The 25122-nt window shown below is 36.2% G+C and overlaps 1 protein-coding gene across 7 annotated transcripts in view; it reads left to right on the top strand.

The window, feature by feature from the left end:
- Positions 1–25122, top strand: part of DMD (dystrophin) — a 1195780-nt gene that overhangs the window by 967376 nt on the left and 203282 nt on the right. For all 7 annotated transcript variants that reach the window (XM_014954058.1, XM_014954055.1, XM_014954053.1 and 4 more), the window contains 4 exons: positions 6175–6347; positions 11924–12080; positions 20251–20371; positions 21002–21270. In XM_014954058.1, coding sequence (XP_014809544.1) covers positions 6175–6347; positions 11924–12080; positions 20251–20371; positions 21002–21270 — 720 coding nt within the window. The remainder of the gene's footprint in view (positions 1–6174; positions 6348–11923; positions 12081–20250; positions 20372–21001; positions 21271–25122) is intronic.

Genomic DNA, 25122 nt, shown 5'->3' with positions numbered 1-25122 from the left:
AGGATCTGCACAATAAAGACTTGAACATGTGTTCAAATGATTGGATTGATGCTCTTAAGAGTTACTATTCCATAGCTGAGGCAGCTCACTGTTAATGAAATGAAGAAGCCCACACCATATTTTCACAGTTGCTGTCTGTAATCAAGAGATGGTTAGATCCTTAAATGTACTATTTAATCTCTTGCAATCTGAAAGTAACCTAAATTCAAGGTTGTTTTACCTGTTTGTAAAGATAACTTTTTTCTGAAGACAAGGCCCAATTTGCTAAATAAAACTTTTTTGTCTTCTTTTAGATATAAGAAGCTTTTAAATGTGAATTTTGGTCCCTTCTTAATTCTAGGACTTGTAGAATGTAAACCATAGCAGCGATAGATGCAATTTACACAGATAGTTTTCTGCAGAGCAAAGTTACACTTCTAACTTCCACTCATCACCATTTGATTCTCTCTTAGAGAACTAACTCTTATCCTTTGTTATCTTGAAAAATGTGTTGGGAACCTAGAAATGCCTTAATGATATTCATAAGCTTATCTTCCCAATAGAAAAGACCTTTTTATCTTTCTTTTTAATCAAGTCATTAGCATGAAACTCAGAGATGTAATCATACCAGACTGGAATTGGGGTCATGCCATAGGCTAGCTGAATAGGAGGCTTCATGGCATGATGATGTATAGCCATTTCACAACAATGCTTTTAACTCAATAAGTTTGCCCTTTAATTACATTTTAAATCTCATTTGAGAAGTTTTTATCATTATGTAAATTGCTCAGTAAATGCTCTCATTCTTAGACCCAATAAATGTTCTGCTTATGGACTGGGAAAACAAATTATTTAAAATCTTGATGGAGAGACCAAGAGGTTCTTTCCCACTTTGTTCATTGTGACAGAGCTTGGTTGTATTAGCTAAGGTAGCCTGTATGATAACAAAAAGTGATAATCATCACTGTTAGATTCTTGCTGATAGATTGTTTGGAAACAAAATACGTCCCAAAATCTTACCTTAATTTGTTGTACTTTGATCTGAAAAAAAAAAAAAGAAAGAAAAGAAAAAGGAAAAAAAAAACAACCCACAAAACTCAACAAGCAGTAGAACTATGACATTTAAAAGAGGGAGCTCTAGTTGGACTAGTAGTGTCTTGCAAAGCAGTGTTTGTTCCATCATTAATCTAAATCACAGTATTTTCAATTCAGAACAAGTGATTTATTTCATGGGGTTTTTGTTGGTTTTTTTTTTAAAAAAGGATTTCTTTATGTTCAAATTCTTTGAAGATAATGACTAGCTCACAAGGACAGACTATCATAAAAAGTAGTGCAAGATGGCCTTCTATCGCCAGAAACAAAATAGATCAAGAACATCTTGCCCTGAGCCTACCACATGTGTGCTTAAAATTCATTTGACTTGCTGTGCTGTAGCCATTAATTCCACATCTCCAGAACTGTATCACCCACAGAACCATTCCTCTATGTGCATAGGTCTTTGTGCCTCCAAAGGCTGCTTGAGTCTGCAGGAGTATTTTAAAAAAAGTCTCAAACTCTCTGAACCTTCACACAGAGTTTAATGCTTTAGGCAGAATCAGAGATTTGCAGGAGTTTAGATGTAATTAAAAAAAAGCAAGTAGGATGTTTGAAAGAGGATTACATCATTCATGCTTTCTGTACAGTATGCTAGTTTAATCTATTTAAAATTTCAAGTAACTATACAGACAGAGAGAGATTATAGAGGTGTAGTATCTTTGTTTTCAGTAATTTTATGCTAGCTTTTCTAGCTATTTCAGCATTAGTATTATAGAAGCAGTTTTGTGAAGTATAGTAATTCTGAGCTATGTATAGCCACACAGGTATTACTTGAAAATGCTTTGGGTACAGGTATGTAATTACACAGACTAACTTTTTTTTTTTGCTTACTGTCAGTAAAGATAATTTTTTTCCTTTATGTTGATTTCATTAATTAGATGGTGCTGACCCTAGTTTTGTCAGCCCTCATACCTCAATTAATGACATTTATTTTGTCAGTAACTTTGTACAGTACCTAGAGAACATAAAATGCTTCATTGGAAATTAAAAGCACAATTCCAAGGACAGAACTGAGTTTGTAGAGGAGGATTTAAGTGCTTTAATTTCTTTAAATTATTACATAATTAACTTTTGTTTCTACCTCGTATAAAAGATAAATGTTTTGTCAGTTGTGCTGCATTAATTTCTATGTCTTAATCTGACTCATGTATACTCTAACTAGTGTAACTAATTCATTCTTTCTAGGGCTTCATTTTACTTCCAGCCTACCAGTTTCTCTCTGACATATTGCCAAAATAATAGCAGATTTTGCTATATGTCATGTCCTTTATATGCCATTCCTATATATTAAATGTGGGAAATTACTCTGATTAATTATTTCTGATAAAGTAGCTCAAACTGTATTGAACTCTTACAATTCTGCTATGTGGAGTCTGACAGGACTCTGCATGCACTAGGTTTCACAGCAGTGGCTCTGCTGAATTTTCATAGAATCATAGAATGCTTTGGGTTGGAAGGGAGCTTAAAGATCATCTACTTCCAAACGTGGAGCCACAGGTAAATTTCCCTTACCCACTAAGAGGATTAGGGGAGTGAGGAAGTGTGCTTCTGTTGAGAATGTTAGCGGTAGTTCCAAGGCAGAGAACTGAGTTTGGGAAGTAAGAAATACATCCATCTCCTAGCTTTATGGCTGTATTGGATGTGCTCTCTTACAGCCTTAGTGTAATTCTCCCCTAAAGCATTCATAGAGGTTTTAATGGCTCAGGAGGAAAGCAAAACAGCCAGAGTAAATTTCCTCACCTTGTTTTACCCAGACAGATTGTTTCTCTCAAGACAAGTTTATTTCATCTCGTTATCATTCTTAGTTCTGTGACTTAAATCTAGACCTATTCTATATAGTATGACTTATTCTATATACAATAATAATGTAAATACACATTTTTAAATGTGTAGAAGCCTGTAATAGCTATTCAGCAAGCTTTTTGTGCACAAATATCATGGTTCCTTTTATCATCTAACTATATATTCCATCTTAATAAAGGAGGATTTCATTCTGACACTCTTAGGTATCTACCCTAGATGGGGTTGCAGTTCTTTCTGAGCAGTTCAGCTCACTCTAGGCAGTAACTTGTGATCAAAAAGATGTGGATTTGAAAATTAACTTGGGCTAATAACCAGTACTCATTAATGAGGTACTGTGGCCAAAGTATTCTTTCATTATTTGTTTTTCATTTTGCTACCTGCTCTTTTTACGGGAATCTATTTTCACATTGTCTCAGTAATAACCACTACAGCAAAAATGCAGTGTACAGAGACAATTTAAGTCCAACTGTAACTCAGTAGAATTATACCAGGATTGATTTTTCATCCTCTGCAGTTCCTCCATGTGTTTGAACACATTGGAAAAAAATGAAAATGTAGTAAATAGTCTATATTTAATCTATATTCTATGCTTCTTGGTATGATGAGTAATGACAGCATATTTTGCAAATATCTTAGCAGTTTATGAGATTAAATAGATCTTCCTGCTTTATTTTTGTCAAGAAAAATAATCTAGTTTATATTGATCTTTCACTTATATTTTTGAAATATGGAAATTACTTATTTCAAAAAACAGTCACAAAGGAAGGATCTGAAATGCACCAACCAAAATGGAGTAAATACCTCGTTGTTGTCTTGCTGCTTTGTTAGTGTAGGTTTCCTGCATAGCTGCATTAGAAGATGTGCCACTTACTCAGGTAATTTGAAGTAAGGAAAACTACATCTTGAATATTAAGCTTTTAATACTTTAATTTTCACGTGTGTTGCCCATGTAACTAACTGTCCAGATTTATTGTGATACTATATAGTATTCTGAAATAAAAAGGATATGGCTTGATTTTATCTTCAGAAATACAAATGTGTCAAGATAAAAGCATGGAATGTGTAGACACTAAGAGATTTTTTCTAAAACCAAGAAAAATGTGCAAGTACATTTTTTTTTAATTTTGTGTTATAAAATGCTCTGAGAGTATGTGTGGTAAAGCACCAACAGGGCATAGATTTGACAACTTCCTACTGTAAATAGTTATTCAATGTAGATGTTTCATGGCACGTGTTCTTGCTGAGGAAAAGGCAGCTGTTTCCATCACCATCCTAAAAACTAAGCCTTTTGTGCAACAGGTAATGTGTATGATAATGCTTTTATTCAACAATAGATTTATCAGGTTTTAAATGTGGAGGGCCTTAGAAGTATATAGACATTAAAAATGAACTTTTTTACTGTGAACTTTACCCTTTCTTACATACTGTTTTGGCTGTTTAAATCAGGTTTGTGATACTTAACCTATCTTGAATAAAACCCAATGCATAAATGAAGTTAAAAGAACTTGGTAATAGAGTATTCTTCAGTGAAGCAAACAAAAATAAAATATCCCAGCTGGAAGCTGAAGCTAATAACATTCAGACTTGAAATAAAGTATAAATTTTCAAGAGCTTCATACCTGGAGGTTTATACATGGTTATGTACCTTAATAGTGGCTTTTTAAAAATCTGAATTGTCTATTTGACATCAATAAATAAATAACAGTATTTATAATACAGTTGCATTCTGCAGAATTACCTCCAATGTATTCCAAACTATGCCTAACTACTTTAATGCTAGGATGACGATAGATAAAGTAAAATAGTTGGATAAGAACTCCTATACTGTACCAAAGACCTTCCTAGCCCTCCTTGAAATTGCTCCAAATACAGTTCTAGTTGTTACCATGTGAGAAATAGGTATCCAGCAAAGGACGGCAAATGACATTTGGAACAGCACTAGGTGAACAAGGACAATGTACTCATGATTCAGTGCAGCTAACGTTGCACTTAAAATATCAAATAAAACCAATTCAATTAGGAACACACCAAGTGGGCAAGTTGTGTGCTCCCCTCCTTCAAAGTCATTCTTCTAAAGAAAATTACAACACGTTTCCACTGGGGGCTATCTGTGATGCTCAGTTAGCACTAGGTCTTGCTCTCAAATGCCATAAATCATTTTTCTTCTCACACTTCTTCCCCAGCACTCCCATTTCATGTGGCAAGAAACCATCACCAGAAATCTTAGTGCCCAAATATCCCAGGAAAAAATGCTGAGTTTTATTCCCTAGGTCATTTTATTTGTTTCTTTGTGTGCTTCTTTGTTTAAAAGTAAAAGTACTTTTGTGCATATGTGGCTACATATAGAGTACATGGGTGCTCATGAGTGTATGTGTTGAAATTATTTTTATTTTAATTTTTGTTCTGTTTAAAGAGCTTGATTCAACAGCTGTTCACTGCAAACGAATCTCTGACTTTGAGAAGCTGCAGCATGCAAACATCTTGGAGAAGGGCAGCCAACGTACAAAGGCTGCATTGAGTGTGTGGGCAGGCAGGAATGCTGGTACCAGGCAGCTCTCTAAAGAATGTTCTTTTGGCAGAAACAACCACACTAAAAGTGAGGGGGAAAAATGAATTCAAAATGTAGAACTGGCCTGCAGTTGCGAAGTGATAAGAAAAGTTGGCTGTTCAACATGAGCTGCCAGTTGCATATTCTAAGACCTTGCTATTCTCAGGCCCTCCTACAGCCATGGCCCTGACCACTGTTTTGATATAGCACAAAGTGGCTGTTTATTGCTATTGACTGCTGAGGCCTGTGCTCCGAAATGCGTTCTGTCAACAGAATGTAAGTGAACTTGGCATTTTAAAGCTTGGCTGCTGCAGACGCGTAGATTTCTTGAAATTGCCATGCAGCAGGACCGGTGTTGCAGTCCCCAGCTCAAACTGAAAATGTTGCACAGGAAGACGTATCATGTGAAGGTCAGATTTACCTGAGATCCCAAGGGTTTTGTGGGGTTTTTTTTCTCCTTTGTTAGCACAGTAAATGTATGTTGTCCTTGCTTTGTTACTTGTCAGAGGCTAGACTTTTAACTATCTAAATTTTTTTCAGTATGCTCTGTATGAACAAAAAGTCATCATTCAATGCAAATGGCCTTCATGTGAAAGGGAAATGTGGCTGTGTATGCAGTACACAATATTGCTGTAAAAGGAGTAATCAATATCTGTGTTAGCTCTGAGGATCTTTCTACTCTTTTGAGAAGTGACAGTTTCTGTGATTTTGTAAGGAATCACACATACTGTTTTCTACTGCTTCCATAGGACTTACAGGCGGAAATTGATGCTCATACTGACATCTTCCACAACCTGGATGAAAACGGGCAGAAAATCCTGAGGTCCCTGGAAGGCTCTGAGGATGCAGCCTTATTGCAGAGACGTCTGGACAACGTGAACTTCAGATGGAGCGAGCTGAGGAAGAAATCTCTAAACATCAGGTAGGATCTGAATGTAAGCAAAAGCCTAAAGTTGTAAGGTGTGTACAGGTGTGTAAGGTGTACTGCTGTGTTTTGCCAGTGAAAGTGTTTAATTTTGTTACTGATAGCACTGATAGCACTGTTTCTGTCAACTTTTGAAATTATTTGGGCTATTTTGAATGTTGGCTTAACTTTGTGGGAATGATTAAGTTTTTTGGTGTGAAAATGCTAGTAGGGGATTAGGATTTGAGGCATATGATGAGGTTTTGTAATTACAGAAGGAGAGATTAGCATGTTTAAACAGTAACTAACCCCTCTGAATGTAAGCTTTTTCAAGAGCTGGGTGTGACTTATCAATGAGTCATGAAAGAAAGTGATTAAAAAACCTGTATTTATGATAAGCTTTGTTTCTAAGGCTGCTATTTCCAGTGCAAAACTAAGACTAGCCTTGCAAATGAGAAGGCAAATTATTTAAGATCTGTTGTCTGGAGAGTGGACAGAATCACCAAAAAAAATCCAAGGGTAAAAGGAAATCCATAGTAGTGTCATGAGAGGAAAAACTTCTTGCAAGGAAAACTATAATAAACGGTAATGTTACAAATGATGAAGAAGAGGTACAGGCTGCAATGAGCTGAAGATTGCTTTTCAAAAGAAATTATCCAGGAAGCTTCTCTTCAGAAATATGATTTTTACAGTAGGAACACAGCTCTGTTGCATTCAGTCTCCGGCATTTCTTAATTTGCTTGCTTGCTTTGTGTTGGTGGTAGTTCAGAGGGCAGCAAAAGGCAGAAAGGCATTATTTTTCAAAGTAATGTATGAAATATTAGGTTTTTTCAGCTCAGGCCCTGAGGGAGGTCAATCTGTGTAATGACAAAAGCCATCTTCATAACATCAATCATTAAAAATAAATTAAGGATGTGAGGTTGAAAAGATATTAGTAGCTTAAAAAGAAAGAGAAATTCCGCTTTTTTTTTTTTTTTTTTGAGGAGCTACTTTTAGGCTTATTATAGTTATCTTATTAATGGTGTGTCTTCCACCTCTCGGTGAAATACTAGGAGGAAAGTGCTTCACTACTATCATCATCTTTCTAGATATTAACAAGTGGTTTTCTATTGAAGTTCTCAAAGTCCTGAACTACATGAAATATTTTCAATACATAATACTGTCAAAATCTTCAGGTGCATTTTTAGAGTCTTCTCTCAGTGTAGGGTTCATACGTGGAAGGACAATTAATAACTTAAAGGAGTTGATAGTCTTCCTTTGCAGTTAAGCCTTTATGTACTCAGAAGAGGCTTAAGAACTATGCAAGTAGCGTAAAAAAAAAAAAAAATTCCGCTTTTTTTTTTTTTTTTTTGAGGAGCAAAAGAAGAGGGATATAACCCTTCAAGTTCTCTCTGAGATTTTTTTTTCTTCTTTTACCCATGAACCTGGTCAAATGCAGCGATGTTTGAGATAAGAAAAATAGTCACTTGGCCAAATATCTGTAATTAAATATACGGGGCTTTCTGTCTTTGAGTCTTTGCAGCTCAATGTACCGCTGCCATTAATCAAGTCAGAAATAGTAGCCCTAGTTGTAACACTGCGAATTCTTGCATTGAACATTCAAAGCAACAGACCTCCTCTCTGAAATATTTTCTTTCAATAAAAGGCTCAAGGTGTTCAATAACCTATTGGTTAGGATAAGGAACAATTCTTAACTTCTAAGACAGTCAGTTTAAACGTTGCTGGCCACCAGCCTGAATGAATAGGCTACTCTCAGTCTCTCTGCTTGGAGCTATTTCTTTCCATAGAATGGATTTCACCATAACTAGCAACACTTACACAAAAGAGGTATAAGAGCAGAAATATGAAATGTCCCCCAGGCGGAAGTTCCACAAGTCTCCTTATATAGCATAAGTTTTAGACTGCTGAAACAGAAGACTGATCCTGTCACTTGGCTTAGGTGGGCATTCTTTTCTAAAACCATTTTAAAACATATGATAGAGAAGCCAAGTTCACTAACTTTTTTACTTTTCATTCATTCTGACAAGTCAGTACAGTTTATCCTAATAAACTCTTTCTTATAAAGAACTAATTTTGTAAAACTTTTTTCCTATTATCTATTTTGTCTGCATGTGCTTGAACACAGTTAAAGTATATGAGTGTGTGCACATAATGTACATATGTAAACATATATTCCCAAAGCTGAAAGAAGGGTAGAGGGAAACCTATTCACCAAACTGGGGAGGGTCAGAGCACAGCAGCAGTAACAAAACCAGTTTGGGTCACTCTTATGTGCACTTTTTCCATATAAAGCCAGATCTGGGGTACCATGGAATAAATGACGACCCTAGGTATTTGCCTCCAGTTTCTACCTTGTGGTAGAGGTGGAAGCTTGACGAGATGAACATGGGAGACAGAAGTTAACCTGTCTCAGAAACTTGGCTCCTTGACTGCATCCCCTCCAAAAAAGCCCTTGCTCTAGTTGTTGTCTTCTGCAACTCCCTATACGATATCCCTGCTCCTCTCTCCCCTCACTGCTTTCAAAGACATCCTGGGGCTTCTTCAGCCCTCGCTGCCTGCAGGGCTGGCCTCCTCCAGCAGCCCGTGCTGGGAAGCAGTTTTGTCCCTGCCCACAGCTATCCTGTGAGAGCAGAGATCAAAAGGCAGCATATGTATCCCTCCCACATAGCCTTTAAGTTTGAAAAAGGAGCAATTTTTCCATCAGCTCACATACCAGAGCATCTGAGCTTTCTGTCAGCCTATGGCTAATCTGTCTCTTTCCTTGCCACTCCAATTACCAGATGTAAGAGGTTAGAAAGAAGATGGGATCTATAGAACATTTGGAAGAAATACAACTGTCCTTACCTCCAGCAATTTCTCATTTAAATATCCAAACCAAGTAATAAAGTAATAAAGAGGAATTCTTTTGTTACCTGAAAGTGAATTAGGAATTTCATTCCAACCAGAAATTAAAAAATAACATATTTATAAGTCTAGAGAGACAGACTTTTAGTGTGCTTTGTCTATGGTATAAATAAATTTGAAGATTTGATGAGTCCAGTGATGTTTCAGTCACATATCTTCCCTCCACAGAAAAACAGTTGCTGAAAATTAGTAGCTCAATACTTGATTCACAGATTCAACAGAGTCTCATTCTGACAAGTCAGTACAGTTTATCCTAATAAACTCTTTCTTATAAAGAACTAATTTTGTAAAACTTTTTTCCTATTATCTATTTTGTCTGCATGTGCTTGAACACAGTTAAAGTATATGAGTGTGTGCACATAATGTACATATGTAAACATATATTCCCAAAGCTGAAAGAAGGGTAGAGGGAAACCTATTCACCAAACTGGGGAGGGTCAGAGCACAGCAGCAGTAACAAAACCAGTTTGGGTCACTCTTATGTGCACTTTTTCCATATAAAGCCAGATCTGGGGTACCATGGAATAAATGACGACCCTAGGTATTTGCCTCCAGTTTCTACCTTGTGGTAGAGGTGGAAGCTTGACGAGATGAACATGGGAGACAGAAGTTAACCTGTCTCAGAAACTTGGCTCCTTGACTGCATCCCCTCCAAAAAAGCCCTTGCTCTAGTTGTTGTCTTCTGCAACTCCCTATACGATATCCCTGCTCCTCTCTCCCCTCACTGCTTTCAAAGACATCCTGGGGCTTCTTCAGCCCTCGCTGCCTGCAGGGCTGGCCTCCTCCAGCAGCCCGTGCTGGGAAGCAGTTTTGTCCCTGCCCACAGCTATCCTGTGAGAGCAGAGATCAAAAGGCAGCATATGTATCCCTCCCACATAGCCTTTAAGTTTGAAAAAGGAGCAATTTTTCCATCAGCTCACATACCAGAGCATCTGAGCTTTCTGTCAGCCTATGGCTAATCTGTCTCTTTCCTTGCCACTCCAATTACCAGATGTAAGAGGTTAGAAAGAAGATGGGATCTATAGAACATTTGGAAGAAATACAACTGTCCTTACCTCCAGCAATTTCTCATTTAAATATCCAAACCAAGTAATAAAGTAATAAAGAGGAATTCTTTTGTTACCTGAAAGTGAATTAGGAATTTCATTCCAACCAGAAATTAAAAAATAACATATTTATAAGTCTAGAGAGACAGACTTTTAGTGTGCTTTGTCTATGGTATAAATAAATTTGAAGATTTGATGAGTCCAGTGATGTTTCAGTCACATATCTTCCCTCCACAGAAAAACAGTTGCTGAAAATTAGTAGCTCAATACTTGATTCACAGATTCAACAGAGTCGAAAGGACCTCTAGAGATCATCTGGTCCAATTCCCCTGCTAAAGCAGGATTGCCCAGAGCACATTACTTAGGACTGCATCAAGGTGGGTCTTGAAAATCTCCAGAGAAGGGGACTCCACAACCTCCCTGGGCAGCCTGTTCCAGGGCTCTGTCACCCTCACCGTAAAGAAGTTCTTCCTCATTTTTGAGTGGAACTTCCTGTGTTCCAGCTTGTGCCCGTTCCCCTCGTCCTATTGCTGGAAACCACTGAAAAGAGTCCGGCTCCATCGTCCTTCAACTCACCCTTCAGGAACTTGTAAACATAGATGGGGTCTCCCCTCAGTCTTCTCCAGGCTAAAGAGCCCCAGCTCCTTGAGCCTTTTCTCGTAAGGGAGGTGCTTTAATCCCTTAATCATCTTGGTTGCCCTATGTTGGACTCTCTCCAGTAGTTCTCTGCCTCTCTTGAACTGGGGGGCGCAGAACTGGACACAGTATTCCCATTGTGGCCTCACCAGTGCAGAGTAGAGGGGGAGAATGACCTCCCTTGACCTACTGGCCACACTTCTTATGCAGCCCAGGATTCCATTGGCCCCCTTGGCGACAAGGGCACATTGCTGGCTCATGGAGAGCCTGGCATCCACCAGGACTCCCTGGTGGCCTTTTCCTCAGTAGTACTTCCCAGAAGATCCACCCCTAACCTATATTGATGCCTGGAGTTCTTCCTCCCCAGGTGCAGGACCTTACATTTGTTCTTGTTGATGCCAGTATTAAAAACCACATCTACATACACACATACACAGAGGAAATATTTAGAAATTATTCTTATGGTGGAGACCTTGTTTGCATGAAGTAGTATTCCATCTTTTAATTTTTCCAGTGTTTCCATTAATTTCATTCACACCTGTTCAAATGACACAAACATTTGGGTAGTGTAAGGGGATTCTATCGGCTTTAACAATTTCCTCATGACTCTTTTGGGAAAGGATGTCATTGGTTCTCTTAAAGGTGAGCAAACACATGACTCTTGTGTGTTTGAATGGTTTGTATAGTAGTTTACAGGAATGCTTGCTTTTCTCTGAATTGAAAACTTCTCTATACATTTTAGTTAATTAGTCTCCTAGTAATCCAGAGGAAAACAAAACAACAACAACAACAACAAAACCAGATGGGAAACGAACAGATATTTCAGGCCAGGACTGTGAAACTAAATTTAAATCAGTGTTGCCAGAATCTAATTCAAAGCTACTGAAGCTATTTAAAAATCATTAAGTTAATGAAACACTAGGATCTTTCTCAGTAAATAAGTTTGTACAATTTGGTTTTTATTTTCTCTGTGTCTGAATATATCTGATATTTAACACATGCTTTCAGATCCCATTTGGAAGCCAGTACAGACCAGTGGAAGCGTCTGCATCTCTCTCTTCAGGAACTTTTGGCATGGCTGCAATTGAAGGAGGATGAATTAAAACAGCAAGCACCCATTGGTGGAGATCTTCCCTCTGTGCAGAAACAGAATGATATTCATAGGGTATGATTTTTTTTAAATGATCTTTGGTGATTGCTCTTTATTTTGCAGGTCTGTGCTGCATGTAATGGTCCTTGTTGCAAAAAATAAGATAGTCTTTAAAATACATTTTAGAGACAATGAAAACTGAACTTCTTACATTAGAGTACTAGCTACAATTTTCATACACAGCTTAGAAAATCAGCCTTTTGAGGAAGGGAGTATTTACTACCAGATACTTGGCTTTTTTTAAAAGCAGTACAGCATTTTCATAGACTATCATAGACAGTCAGTTTTCATGGCTAAAATAGATACTAACGTAATCTTATTTGAGAATTAAATAAGTAGTTCTGAAAATTTTTCTAGGTCAGGCATTTAAACTTTGTGTGCTTTTTGAAACCCCTTTTTGCTACTGATTTTGGGGAATGTTTGTGAAAAGAGTAGCTTATATCAGACCTAATGCACAACTGTGTGCATAATGAAAGTATTGTGATAACTGACTGTAACTGTCTGTAGCTCATACTACTTTAATCAGAGAATCTTTATGGAAACGATAATGGATAATATGGTTAAGATTGTTCTAGACTAAGCTTTGTAGTAAAAAGGAACCTATATCCAACACTTGTATAGGATATTTTAAACCCACAAAATGAACAACCCCCAAAATAACACAGTGTTACTGAATAATTCTTCATACAAAGATTCATGCAGTTTTTTTGTGGTAAAGGTATGCTTTAAGCATGTTTCCTGGGTTGACTCAAGTTCACAGCTGTCTGATTTTAACCTCTGTCTGCTTTCAAGTAAACAGCTTTTAATTTGCTATACCACTGCAGTCTATTCAGGTCAGAATGTGAAATCACAGTTCTAGTAGTTCAGTAGTGCTTTTTTAGCAGTGCACAAGGAAACCCATGAGGAAACTAGTGTCCTGCTAAAATAAAGCCAAAGAGTCAATGAACAAACAAGTAAACAGGGAGAAACTGTTCTGAAGAGAGGGAATAAGGAACCATGTGAAAGGTAACTGGTATTGCACACCCAACTTCAGCAACTCCTATTCCTATATCACTTATGAACTCCATAAAGTCTTGTCTAGCCTTACGATAAGATTTCTTCTGAAAACTTTAATCTGGGAAGCACCAGTTAATAACAGATGTCCATAATAGAAATCAGTTCTCAAGCCACTAGGACAGATCCCTATTCAATAAGAAGATGGTAATGCAGTGTCAGGTTTGGGGTTTTTTTCACAAAGAACAGTATAAGATCAAGGGCAAGGAACTTTATTGATACAAAGGAATTGTCCTCTTATGTTTAAAAGGTAAATGTTTGTAGTGATTGGAATGAACCATAGAAGTATTTATACTATGACATTTCTCCACTATACACTATTCCATTTCTTGGAATTAACTTGGATGCATTTTCTAGCTCTCTTTGTCCACATATCTTTAGTTAAGATAATGACAATGTGCTTTTTCCTCCTGTTTGGTGACCAAGTGTATTACAGCATGACATCTAAAAAAGTTATTTCCAACAAATGTGTTTTCTATTGAATAATTTAAATTGTCAGTCAGACAGCTTGATACTGTGAGAATATTCCAAAACCAGTGATCATCATCACAAAACATTTGCTGCATATATACAGCTTTCAGTTTGTGAAACTTGACACAAAAGATATTTTTTCTTAAGTTCCTAAATCTCTGATTTTATTGCTGAATGGAGAAATGTGAAATGGTACTATAAAATGAAATTGGATCTGAAATACCTGTGTTTTCTCCATTCATCAGGTAGCTGTATTACAAATATTGCTCTAATAGATTGTTCTGCCTCATGCTGAAGGACACATTTGAGAACAAATAGTAAGAAGATCAAGTTTAGAAAGAGAACATGACATATCTTGCTGCTTTAAGTTTATTGGGAATTTGTAAGAAGTCTGGAAATATCCTACACAACCGGGCTTGGCTTTTGGCATAGACAAATAGGCATTTGTCTACAGTACCAGACTGATGGGAGATAGTGACAATATGGTTTCTCAAGGGTCTATCTTTACCTAATGGCTGTGAAAGCCAAAGAGAAGGATGAACGAAAACATTTCTCTGTCAGCGCACAAATCTTTTCTACGATAAAATAATGCTTTGTTGCAAGGGGCAGTTTGGTCACATTTCCTAAATCTTCCCTCTGGAGAAGTGACATGTAGAACGTGTCTTTTTCACAAAACATTTTTTGGGACTTCAGGCACCACAATGAGGCCAAAACATCCATGACTTTGTAGAGCACCACCATGCCTGAGCTCTGTTCTAGCCAACTGTCTGTAGCAACTTCCATAAAGTAGTTTTAAAGCCCATGCAGAAGATCAGAATGAAAAAAAAAAATATAGGTGTTGCTTTATCTCAACACATTAACTCAAACCCTTTAACCAAAGCAACTCTTGAGCCAAAGCAAGACTTAGAGAATGATTTGTGTAGAATTGTAGCAACAAAACCTTCTTCATCTTAATAATATTTGAGTATTTGAAAACATTACCTTTCCTCCTAGATCAAATAAATATTTTTTTCATCTAGAGAAATTACTTCTCATAAAATTTTAATATTGTATGTTGTTCTGTAAGCTATTCAAATGCTTCCCAGGTTTCATCATAAAGGTGGAAAGACTTCAGTGATGGACTATGTGACCTCTCTGTCACTCACCAATCAACTGAAGTGTTTAAAACTTTTAGGGATGACAAGTGTTGCATAAAAGTAAGGTGTCATGAAAAGATGCAAAATGACTTCACAGACTAGTTCTCACTTCTCTTTTTTGATTATATTCTATCCCACACGGAGATATGTACAGACAAAAATCATCGTATCTAGTATCAAAGCTAGAACATTTTAGTTCTTTTTAGAAACACGGGTTCTTTCCTTTTCCAATTCTGTATCACTTCTGTAGTTTAAGATGAGGCCTTTCTAGTTGTAGGTATTCTGATTCCCTGTGGAAAAAAGAACAAAACACAGTCCTTGAAATTAAGTTACCCTGTCTGCTCTTCAAAGATCTCTTACAGAGAAGGAGGGAAAAATAATCAGTGCAGAGCTTTGTTGACTTCAGGTTGTCTTTGACAAAGTCTCTGCAGCTTGGAGTTTCTCTATTGTATTTTTCCACCAGAGACTATGGACTTTCTGTTGCTCGAAAAGTTACTTTTAGAGAAGCAGAAATACAAAGGCAGTATCTAAATGAACAGCTTAGCTCAGCAGGGGAACTTTGTTTATAAGCAGTTTAACTGATTACCGTTGAGAAATGGCATGATGAATGCAAACACGATTTTATGCCTGAATCCTTTTTTTAAGCTGTTGCAAGCTGATTTTATTTTATTTCCCCTTAAGAATGTATTTTAAAGAAAAACAAACATATTTAACCTTTCTATCTTTTAGAAGACGATCTGTAATACCTTATACATTCATAGCAGAGATGAAAAGAAGTTCACACAGATTCACAGATTCACAGATTCGACAGAGTTGGAAGGGACCTCTAGAGATCATCTAGTCCAACTCCCCTGCTAAGCAGGATTGCCTAAAGCACATTACTCAGGACTGCATCAAGGCGGGTCTTGAAAATCTCCAGAGAAGGAAGAAGTTGATTCTTATCATTAGAATGCTCCTAGTTGCCAAGATTGGCTTTAAAAATTTTAAGAGTAGGATTCAAATGAAAATTTCAAATGCTTGAATCTATGCCTGAGGAGAGCTAGAACTCAACTGAGAAAAGAGATATCCGTGCAGTCAAAATCATTGTTGTGTTATAAATGTGAGGTGTTTTTTAGACAAGGCGATTTGGAATTTATCCCAATTACACCCACATAACCACTTTTTTTCTGGACTTACATATATATGTAGTGGGTCATCTTGTTGATTTTTGGCACCTGAAGGAATTGTTTCTGTGCCAGTCTTAGGTTGTGTGTCTGTTGGGGGGGTGGATGTGGGCTAGGCAATGATAAAAAATACTGCTGTTCAACAAAACACTATTTCATCATCTTGCAATTTTATTTGCTTTACTAAGTGTCAAAATAATGTTTTATTGAAAGCATATTGATAACTGTGTACATGTTACTGTTAATCTCCATTAAGCAATTTAGACATCATGCAGATAACCTGCTTATTTTTTCATTCTTTTAAGAGTTTCCACATCTTCTGTGTAGTGGTTGTATTAGCAGCATAAAAAGTATTTATGAATATATAACTTAATTATTAACAATACCCTGGAAACTCTTTCACATGAGATCTATAGCAACAGTGCCTAAGAAGGACTACAATTCCTGCTTGAAAACACTAACCTTTTCTGGTGGCACATTTGATATCTACTTTTCAAAATCGAGGTCAAATCTAATTTTTAAAAAGCATTCTGGTTGGGAAACATCTTGAATTAATTTAACTGCACCCTTTCTCTTTAAAATTCATTAAAAGCAAAAATATCTGCTTTTCTAATAACAGAGATGAATGCTAGTTTTACTAATGGAACTCTCTTCTCATTATATTTTCATCTTTCAATTTAAACAATCTGTGTTTCTCCGTCTAAGACATTTTATGACACCCATGAGGAGGTAGTGGAGGTCTGAGATAAGCTGATCAATATATGCATTATTAAAATAGTGGACAGAATGCCATTACTGCTGTAGTGTTGATGACAAATAGAGATGCTTAAATAAAGTAGTTTACTTGTTTATCTGTCAGATCATACATTATGCACATTCGATTTCCTCTACAGTCACCACAAAGTGTGGAAGAAGTTAAGGAACTCGATGGAATTAAGCCTGAAATCATTAGCTGTAAATTAGACATTCATTTAGGCTAATTCTGCTTTCAATGATGGTCTGCTTATTATAAAGATGTATTTGTCAGGGCTCTAGATAGATAAATTCTTTTCTTTTTTTTTTTTTTCCTCAAAAGAACAGAAATTTTTACCTATTGCTACTTATGATTCTTATTGGTAGTGTATACATATTTCACAACACAACTTTAATCAGAAAATCTGGCTTTATCTTCATACAGTAAGAACATTTTTTACAATAGAATAGCATGAAGTGAGCATTCATTATTTTTAATGCTGTTCTGTGCTACTGCTTCAGTCTCATGGTTTTTTCATTCTCTCCTTTTTAAATTTCTTATACTGAAATATATTTTAACTCACTCAGTAGAGTTCTGCTAATCAAAACTAGGGAAAGCAAGAATTGTAAATATATCTTAACACTGTACTGTATACTTTTCTAAAACTCAGGTTTTGCAGGCTATAATTGCATCCACCAGCTCCAACATCCAGAATGGAAAAGTAAGAAAAGAAAATATTTAACAGATTGGTTCACCTTTTTCCTTTAATAAAAGAGAAAGAGACTCTTTCTGTTTATGTCTAAATACAAAATATAGAAAGTCAAAGAGTTTCCATTAACATTTCTCTACTCTTTTGAGAAGATAGATAAAATGATTCCTGCTCATGCACTTTTTTGGGATGCCCTATGCATCTATGATTATGTTGTCCTTGTTCTGTTCACAAGAGATATTGTAGGAATGTGGTTTTAACCCTCTTTTGGAAATATAACACCGCTAGGTATATTTGATTGGTATGGTTCTTTTGTGTCCTTATTATTTGCACATGTACACACCTATGGTTGACCTGAATACAGCAGCAGTACTACTTCTTCCCAGATACAAAGCTCAAATCCCAGCTCAAAGGCATTTCTGGCTTTTTAAATATCCTATAAGTTGGTGTAATTGTGTGCTCCCCTGGAGTATCTGTGACTCCTTCCTGCCCTTGGTGTGTGTGGGCAGAACAGACCTTTGTGCATGTGCCTTCTCTTTTATTGGTTTGGGACATATATATTTCTGAGAAATAATTTCTCTTTGGAGATGTTTATAAAGCATATTATATCTTTAAGCTGTTTTACAACTGTAATGTTTAAAAACCAGTACAACTGTTGATGTCACTTTTAACACTATCAGATGAGAGCAAAGCACACAGTCCATGGGGGAACAGTTTAAGTTATTCTGCCTGCTGGCCTACTTGAGCTGCAGACCTGCCACACTCTAGTGGGACAGAATGATGTAACGTAAGGTGAGCATGAGGGCTAATTAAAGGAAGAGATTTTCCTCATTTGGAGCATGAAAAAGGCTTATTATATTTCCTTTTTCTGTTGCACTTCATACAGACTTAAGTATGAATTATAAAAATTTCTAAACCTAAAAATGTCTAAGTTAAAGAGTTAAAACCCTGGAGTAACCCCACTCAGTTTTTATGCAGAGCAATGTCCAACAGTAAGTTACTTGTTAATATACATTACTCTTCTATATTTGTGAAAATCAGTGTTGATTCTTCAGGGTCTACAGGATTGTTTCAAACTTTTATCCCAGATACTAATCAAATAATATTTTCCCCTATGATAGCAGATACACTCTGTGAAATAATCCCAGTGCCATTGATGTCCGTGACAAAAAAATTATCATTTTTTAGTTTGTTGTTTCCTTTCGGAAAGCACACTTTGCTAAAGGGTTTTCCTGATTCACAATTACAAACCTAATGGTCAGTTCTTGACCACTTAATAAGAAGTTTAGTTAAATAGTTATAGGAGAATAATGTAGTTATTCCCTTAAGTTTACTTTCCTGAAATGTATTAATTTTTTTTTACCTGTGAGTGCTCATATTATAAACTGAGATATGGTTCTCATTATTAGTTCTGCCTGTACAAAGCATTTCATATCAAATATAATTTGAAGTGTAATGAACTTTTTAATATTGAATTTATAATATTTCATAAGTTTGCAAGAAACCCAAATTTTGTTTCATAATTAATTTAACTGAATCAGTGAATTTATTATGGAAGAAGCCTATATAATGCCTGTGTTGTAAAAACAATTTTTTCTGGAGCAAAATATCTGTTTCCACTCATGGCACATGGCTTTCCTTTTTGCACTATCATGTTTTGTGTTACACTGCACTATAATTATCTACATGTGTCCAGTATTATTTCAGAAATAGAGAGTAAAATGTTGAAATAAAACAGCTGTAAGGACTATTTAGAGAAATTCAGTACAATATGCAAAAGACTTAATACAGTGTGCAACCCATAGACCAGGTTTCATCTGCATTTTTGTGTGATGAACATTTGGATTCAGATTAATGGGATCTCAAATTCTCTTTAAGCAAAAAAAAACCTCAAAAAAAACCCAAACAAAGAAATAAACCAAAAAATCTGAGATATGTATACTTTCTGTCGCCTACCAAAACTTCAGCCACCAACCTTGAGAATCTAACTTATGGTCATTTTAAAAGCACGGAGTAGAAGAGAGATAATAACAGGACCTGTTACTGGAGGAAGAAAAATGCAAATAGGAAAGAGGAAGAAAAGGCAAGAAAAAAGGCAGGTGCCGAAAAGCGTGACAGGAAAGGTAGAGATGAAAGGTAGAAATACAGTTGATCTGAAAAGGAGCAACTGTACCACTGAGCAATGTTAAATGTAATGATATGGAAATTGATAATAAATTCTGATTAAAGCAACTAGGAATTAACTGTTTCATAAGGAGTACTTTCTGCCCTTTAATTTTTAATCATGCATGCCTATGTCTAGGCTAGATTATATTACTGAATTTTCACCTTGGCCACATTTCAGAAATCTCAGTTCACATAATTTTAGAAGAGATGCATCTACACCACTACTAGAAGAGAGAGTTATGATTTAGTATATTGCATTTTTTTTTTGTTACTAATTGTTATTTGTTCATATGTGAATATACATTGGTCCTTTTCTTTTTTTTCTAATGATATGACAGGTGCCAGCAGCAGTGGTAGATGTAAGACATACTGGATTTTCCTTCAATCCTGGTAAATCTTGCTTTCAAGAACCAATAGCTGTGCTGGTGTGGTCCAATATAGAGACAGCCTTGTAGCGAAGTTTTGGAGTTGACCCTGATGTTAATCAACAAAAGGGATCCCTCTCACAGTGAAAAATTGATCAGCAACCTTGGATGCTTTGCAGCATGCTGACAGTACATTTGCTCCTTTGAATCCAATGTGATTTCAGGTTAAGCAGAAGCTGATTATGTCTTTTACATGTTTTTTTTTGTAGCTACTGGTAAGATACGCATGGAAGCTGATGAAAATTTTCTTCTTAAATTCACAAAAACGAGGGCTAGCACTCAGTATTCCATTATGCATCCACTTACAATAATTTTGTTTCACCTCTCAGACTTTCAAGAGGGAGCTGAAAACAAAAGAACCTGTTATCAGGAGTGCACTTGAGACTGTGCGAATCTTCTTAGCAGAGCAGCCTGTGGAGGGACTGGAGAAGCTCTACCCAGAACCAAGAGGTAATTGAAGAATGAGCAGGGTAATAACACATTGCTGGAAACATCAGTGATGATCAGCGATGACTAAATAAATTCTGCCAGCCGCTATGAAAGCATCCCTTTTATGCTCCAAGCTGAATGTCAGTATTCATAAACTAAGCTAAAAATATAGATGAAAGAAACCTTTAGCCATCCTTCTGAACACTGTGGCACTAAACCTTCAGGAGCTATCTATAACTATAGGCCTATTTGAGGTCTGAAAGCTGCAATTTAACCTAAAACTCAACTTGTAGTCTCAGTACTACAGAAGCTCCCAAATCCACTCAATTGCAGCAAAATATCCACAATGATTAATAATTATGTATGTGCAGAATTATTTTGCTGAATCAGGACACAGTTGCTAAACATTTAGCTACACCTTGCATGTTTAAAAATGCCTTTATGTACTTAAATACATATTTCGGTGATATGTATGGTGCAAGATTAAAATTTGTTAAGAGATTTTCAAATGAGAATACATTAATAAAATAAATTTCACAGGTGTCTTTGGTTATGAATAGTTTCTTACTGAACTTTGAACTTATCCAGATGGCAATTATTTTTCTTCTAAGATAAAATATGTCTTAAAAGCCTCTTGACTTTCACATTTAGACCTGTCACCTGAGGAAAGGGCCCAGAATGTCACTAAACTTCTCCAGAGGCAAGCAGATGACGTCAGAACCGAGTGGGATAAGCTGAATCTACAGTCTGCTGATTGGCAAAAGAAGATAGACGATGCTCTTGAAAGACTTCAGGGCCTGCAAGACGCAATGGACGAACTGGACCTGAAACTACGCCAGGCTGAAGTGTTCAAGGGATCCTGGCAGCCAGTGGGGGATCTGCTAATTGACTCTCTGCAGGATCACTTAGAAAAAGTCAAGGTATGTATCCATATATCAGCATTTCTGAGTATAAAATAATTACCTTGTTCATTGTATGAATTCCCAAATCAGGAATTATCTTCTGAAACGAGAAATTGATCGTTTTATATCATAGTGATTTTTATTTAAATAAAAAAAAGCACATATAAAGAGTTGTATAGTTTCTGCAATTAAAATGGAATCAAATCAACATTGAAAAAGTATGTTGCTAACATGGGTAAACAGCACTACAGGAACATGTAAATATCCTCAGCACACTCACCATTAACTCAGGAGATGCAGAGTTAACATTAAAGAAAGCAAGATAGAATAGCTAGATATGGTCAAAGTACAGAAAATTAATTCTCTAGTATACTTTTTATCATGAGTACATAATTGTGTCTATACTTGTAGAGTTTAAATAATTTAAAATATATGAGTTTGTTGTTTTGTCATGATGGTGGTATTTGCTGTCTCTCTGATAACTAGGCCCCTATCTTAACATAGTTAAAAAACCCCCAACAAAACAACCCCGGAAAAACTGCCATTGTTTTCTATAACTTCATGCTTACCTGCTTTCAAGCACTGTTTCATAAAATCATTGCTTATTGAGCACTTGTCTTCTTTCAGCATGACTGCCATGGCCGGACTTTATAATTGCTAGAGGATTCCTTCAGCTAGAGCACAACAGAGGCAGTTGCCATTTTGATAAAAACAAAGTGCCTCTGTTTCATTCACATAAATGGGACTCATCATTCATTTTGAAAGAGACCTGAGCTGACTGTTATTTTCTCTAGTAGAACATTAGGATCTAATGAAGAGGAAGTAGAATGACTAATCGCAAGAAAAAATGCCTTTAAAAATCAAATGTAGTTTATAAAAAAAAAAAGTAAATCCATGAGTTTTAATCACATAGGAAGTTTAATGAGTGTCCTGTACAAATATTATACAGGAAAAATGAAGTACCTGGTAGCTGATGAGCGTTTAACTGCAAAATTTGTTTATCTTCATTTAAATTCATAAATGAACAGAACAGAACAGATCTATTTATAACTCTCAGAAAGTGCCTTCTATTATAGCCGTGGGTTTTTTTTTTTTCTGATTTCGAAGATATTCTGACCAGAAACACTGAATCCCTGATATTACTGGAAAACAAAGCAAGTCACTTAATTCTAAAGCTGTGATCATAACTGTTACCTCCATAATTATAGCGCTGAATCCTGTTACATTTAAAAAGAAAAAATCCAACCAAGAGCACATAATGAATAATAACAACCAAGAGAAAATAGAAATCTTAACACTTGTGAAAATTCAGAGGTACTATCAATTGGTAGATGTCTGCTTATTCCTTCTGAAGTCTTAATACTAGGGCCAGACAGAAGCCAAGACTTCTGTTTCAAGATTTAAAATCAGATGCTACCACCTACTCTGGTTTTTATCTCATTTGTACCATATTTACTTAAACTATTTATGAATATAAGCTATCATAAGAGCATACGGTAAGATTATAATCTAAATGGTAAGTGAAAAAAACATATAGAATATATTTAAACCCTTATAAGCTATAACCTTTCAATTCATAGTCTGCTAGGTGCACACATGGTGATATTGTGCTTTCAGCACCTTCTAAGTGATTGTAATTAGCTTAGGTAATATAAGAACACAGTAATCCAAAAGCTGAATAACATTAATTGTGCAAGTAGTACACTAATTGCGCCAAAACGTGCTGTCTAGAATGTATGTATTGCTCTAACGAAGTGTAATTACAACATAGATACTGAAGAAAGATGCATGTACTAACTAGGCAATGTAAGCATGTTTGTGAAATTAGTAACTACCAAAAAACCTACAATTGTGTCTGCAATTTGAAGGCCCAAATAAAAAACGGTATGGTTTTAGGCTTTGTAGGTTTTTACCTCAGTTAATCATATTTAAGACATACATAGTTTTTCTTGGAGTGAAATATGTTTTAGAAAAGTTGTAAATCAAGACCAATAATGTATGTAACCCTAAAACAGAAAATGGAAATCCTTAAAAAGTTTTCAAGTTTGCATTTCACATGCCAACTGGCTAGACTGTAGAAACTTTGATCTGATTCTTTATATCCTTAGCATACCTACCTGAAGTGCACAAATATTTAACATATACTCACAATCCTAGCCTTAATTGCTGAGTTTAGTTTTTCAGACCTGAAAAATAAGATTTAATGTAAGTATATTGTTTGTGATAGGAGCAATAAGACATAATTTAAGCCCATTTTTATGTTGAACACGTGTTGGATAGTAAATTCGTTTCTGACCCTCTCTTGATAAACTTAGATACAGCCATTATTAGGATCTCAGTAATAATGATCAAATTTGATAAGTTTTTCTTACCCCACCCCTCTATTTTGTTTAAATGAAATTCAAAGTATTGGGAAGCTATTTTTTTGTGTGTTCCAATTCCACAGCCATCAAAGATGTAAGATAAAGATTCTGTTTTGGCTACTTTTGCACAAGAAATCAAAGCAAATCTAGACCTTTCTACAAAATGTAATACATGTTTATTTTCTTCATACGTTTTTAACAACTACATAAAATAAATTTTCAATAACAGTATTATATTTGTAGTCCAGAGGAGAGCCACCAAGCTGGTGAGCTGTCTAGAGAACATTCATACAAGGAGAGGCTGAGGGAACTGGGCATGTTTAGTTTGGAGCAGAGGAGGCTGAGGGGAGACCTCATTGCCCTCTACAACTACCTGAAAGGAGGCTGTAGAGAGGTGGGTGTTGGCCTCTTCTCCCAAGGGAATAATGACAGGACCAGAGGAAATGGTCTGAAGTTGTGGCAGGGGAGGTTTAGATTAGATATCAGGAAGAATTACTTTACTGAGGGAGTGGTCAGGCACTGGAACAGCCTGCCCAGGGAGGTAGTCGAGTCATCATCCCTGGAGGTATTCAAGAAAGGTGTAGATGTGGCACTTCAGGGCATGCTCCAGTGTCTGTGACTGTAGGGGTGCTTTTTGTGTGTATGGTTGGTCTCGGTGATCTCAGAGGTCCTTTCCAACCATGAAGATTCTGTGATTAGTAAACAAAATATTGCTTTGGAGGTCCAGTGATGGGTAGACTGAAGGGGCAAGAGAAATTTCTGGTAGAGTAATCCCCCAAAATGCTGTAGGCATAAGAGAATGGACATGGAAAATGAGTTAAACCTGTTATGTAATTCCTAATGTGCAATTTTAAAAATACCTTACAATATTCAAGACTGGGAGAATCACTGAGACATTCGACTCAACTGTACGGTTTTAGTTGCCTTTGATATCTGTTACTTAGCCTGTATAAGCTGGCCAAACACATGCCTGGTTACTGTTTTTTTCTCATTCCCCTTAGTAATTGATTCAGTTAAAGGTTAAATACTTTTCCTTTGAAAATGTTTTAATTAAAAAGTAAATTTGTCAAAGAAGACATAAGCTATATAGCCTTCAGCTGAAAGTTAATCATAAACAATATACTTTATAAATTATTTTATTAACCCAACATTATCAAATTTATATATTATACATTTCTCATCCTTGCTCTGTTTTTGTTATATGTATCATAATGATGGATGATACTACAGTGTCGGGGAGAGTACTTATTACTCTCTGTACATCTAAGCACTCTAAGCACCTTCTGAGCAGATCTTCAAAATACTGGTCGCATGCGATTGCATTTCTTGCAAATCCTTCCCCTAATCGGAATCACATTAGGCTTTCAAAACCCAAGCTGATGAATAACTTTCTAGGGAATGAGTTTACCCAGTGCCATTTGTCACTGTTCTCTTTAGCTATAGTTGCTGGAGCAATTAAGGTCATGGCATAACGTGGAACTCGCACAAAATACTGATCCTTGATCAG

The sequence above is a fragment of the Calidris pugnax genome, unplaced genomic scaffold (genome assembly GCF_001431845.1).
Source record: "Calidris pugnax isolate Ruff unplaced genomic scaffold, ASM143184v1 scaffold246, whole genome shotgun sequence".
In the NCBI taxonomy this organism is placed as follows: domain Eukaryota; kingdom Metazoa; phylum Chordata; class Aves; order Charadriiformes; family Scolopacidae; genus Calidris; species Calidris pugnax.
Note: the sequence above shows the minus strand (reverse complement) of the source record. Positions and strands in the feature narration are given on the sequence as shown.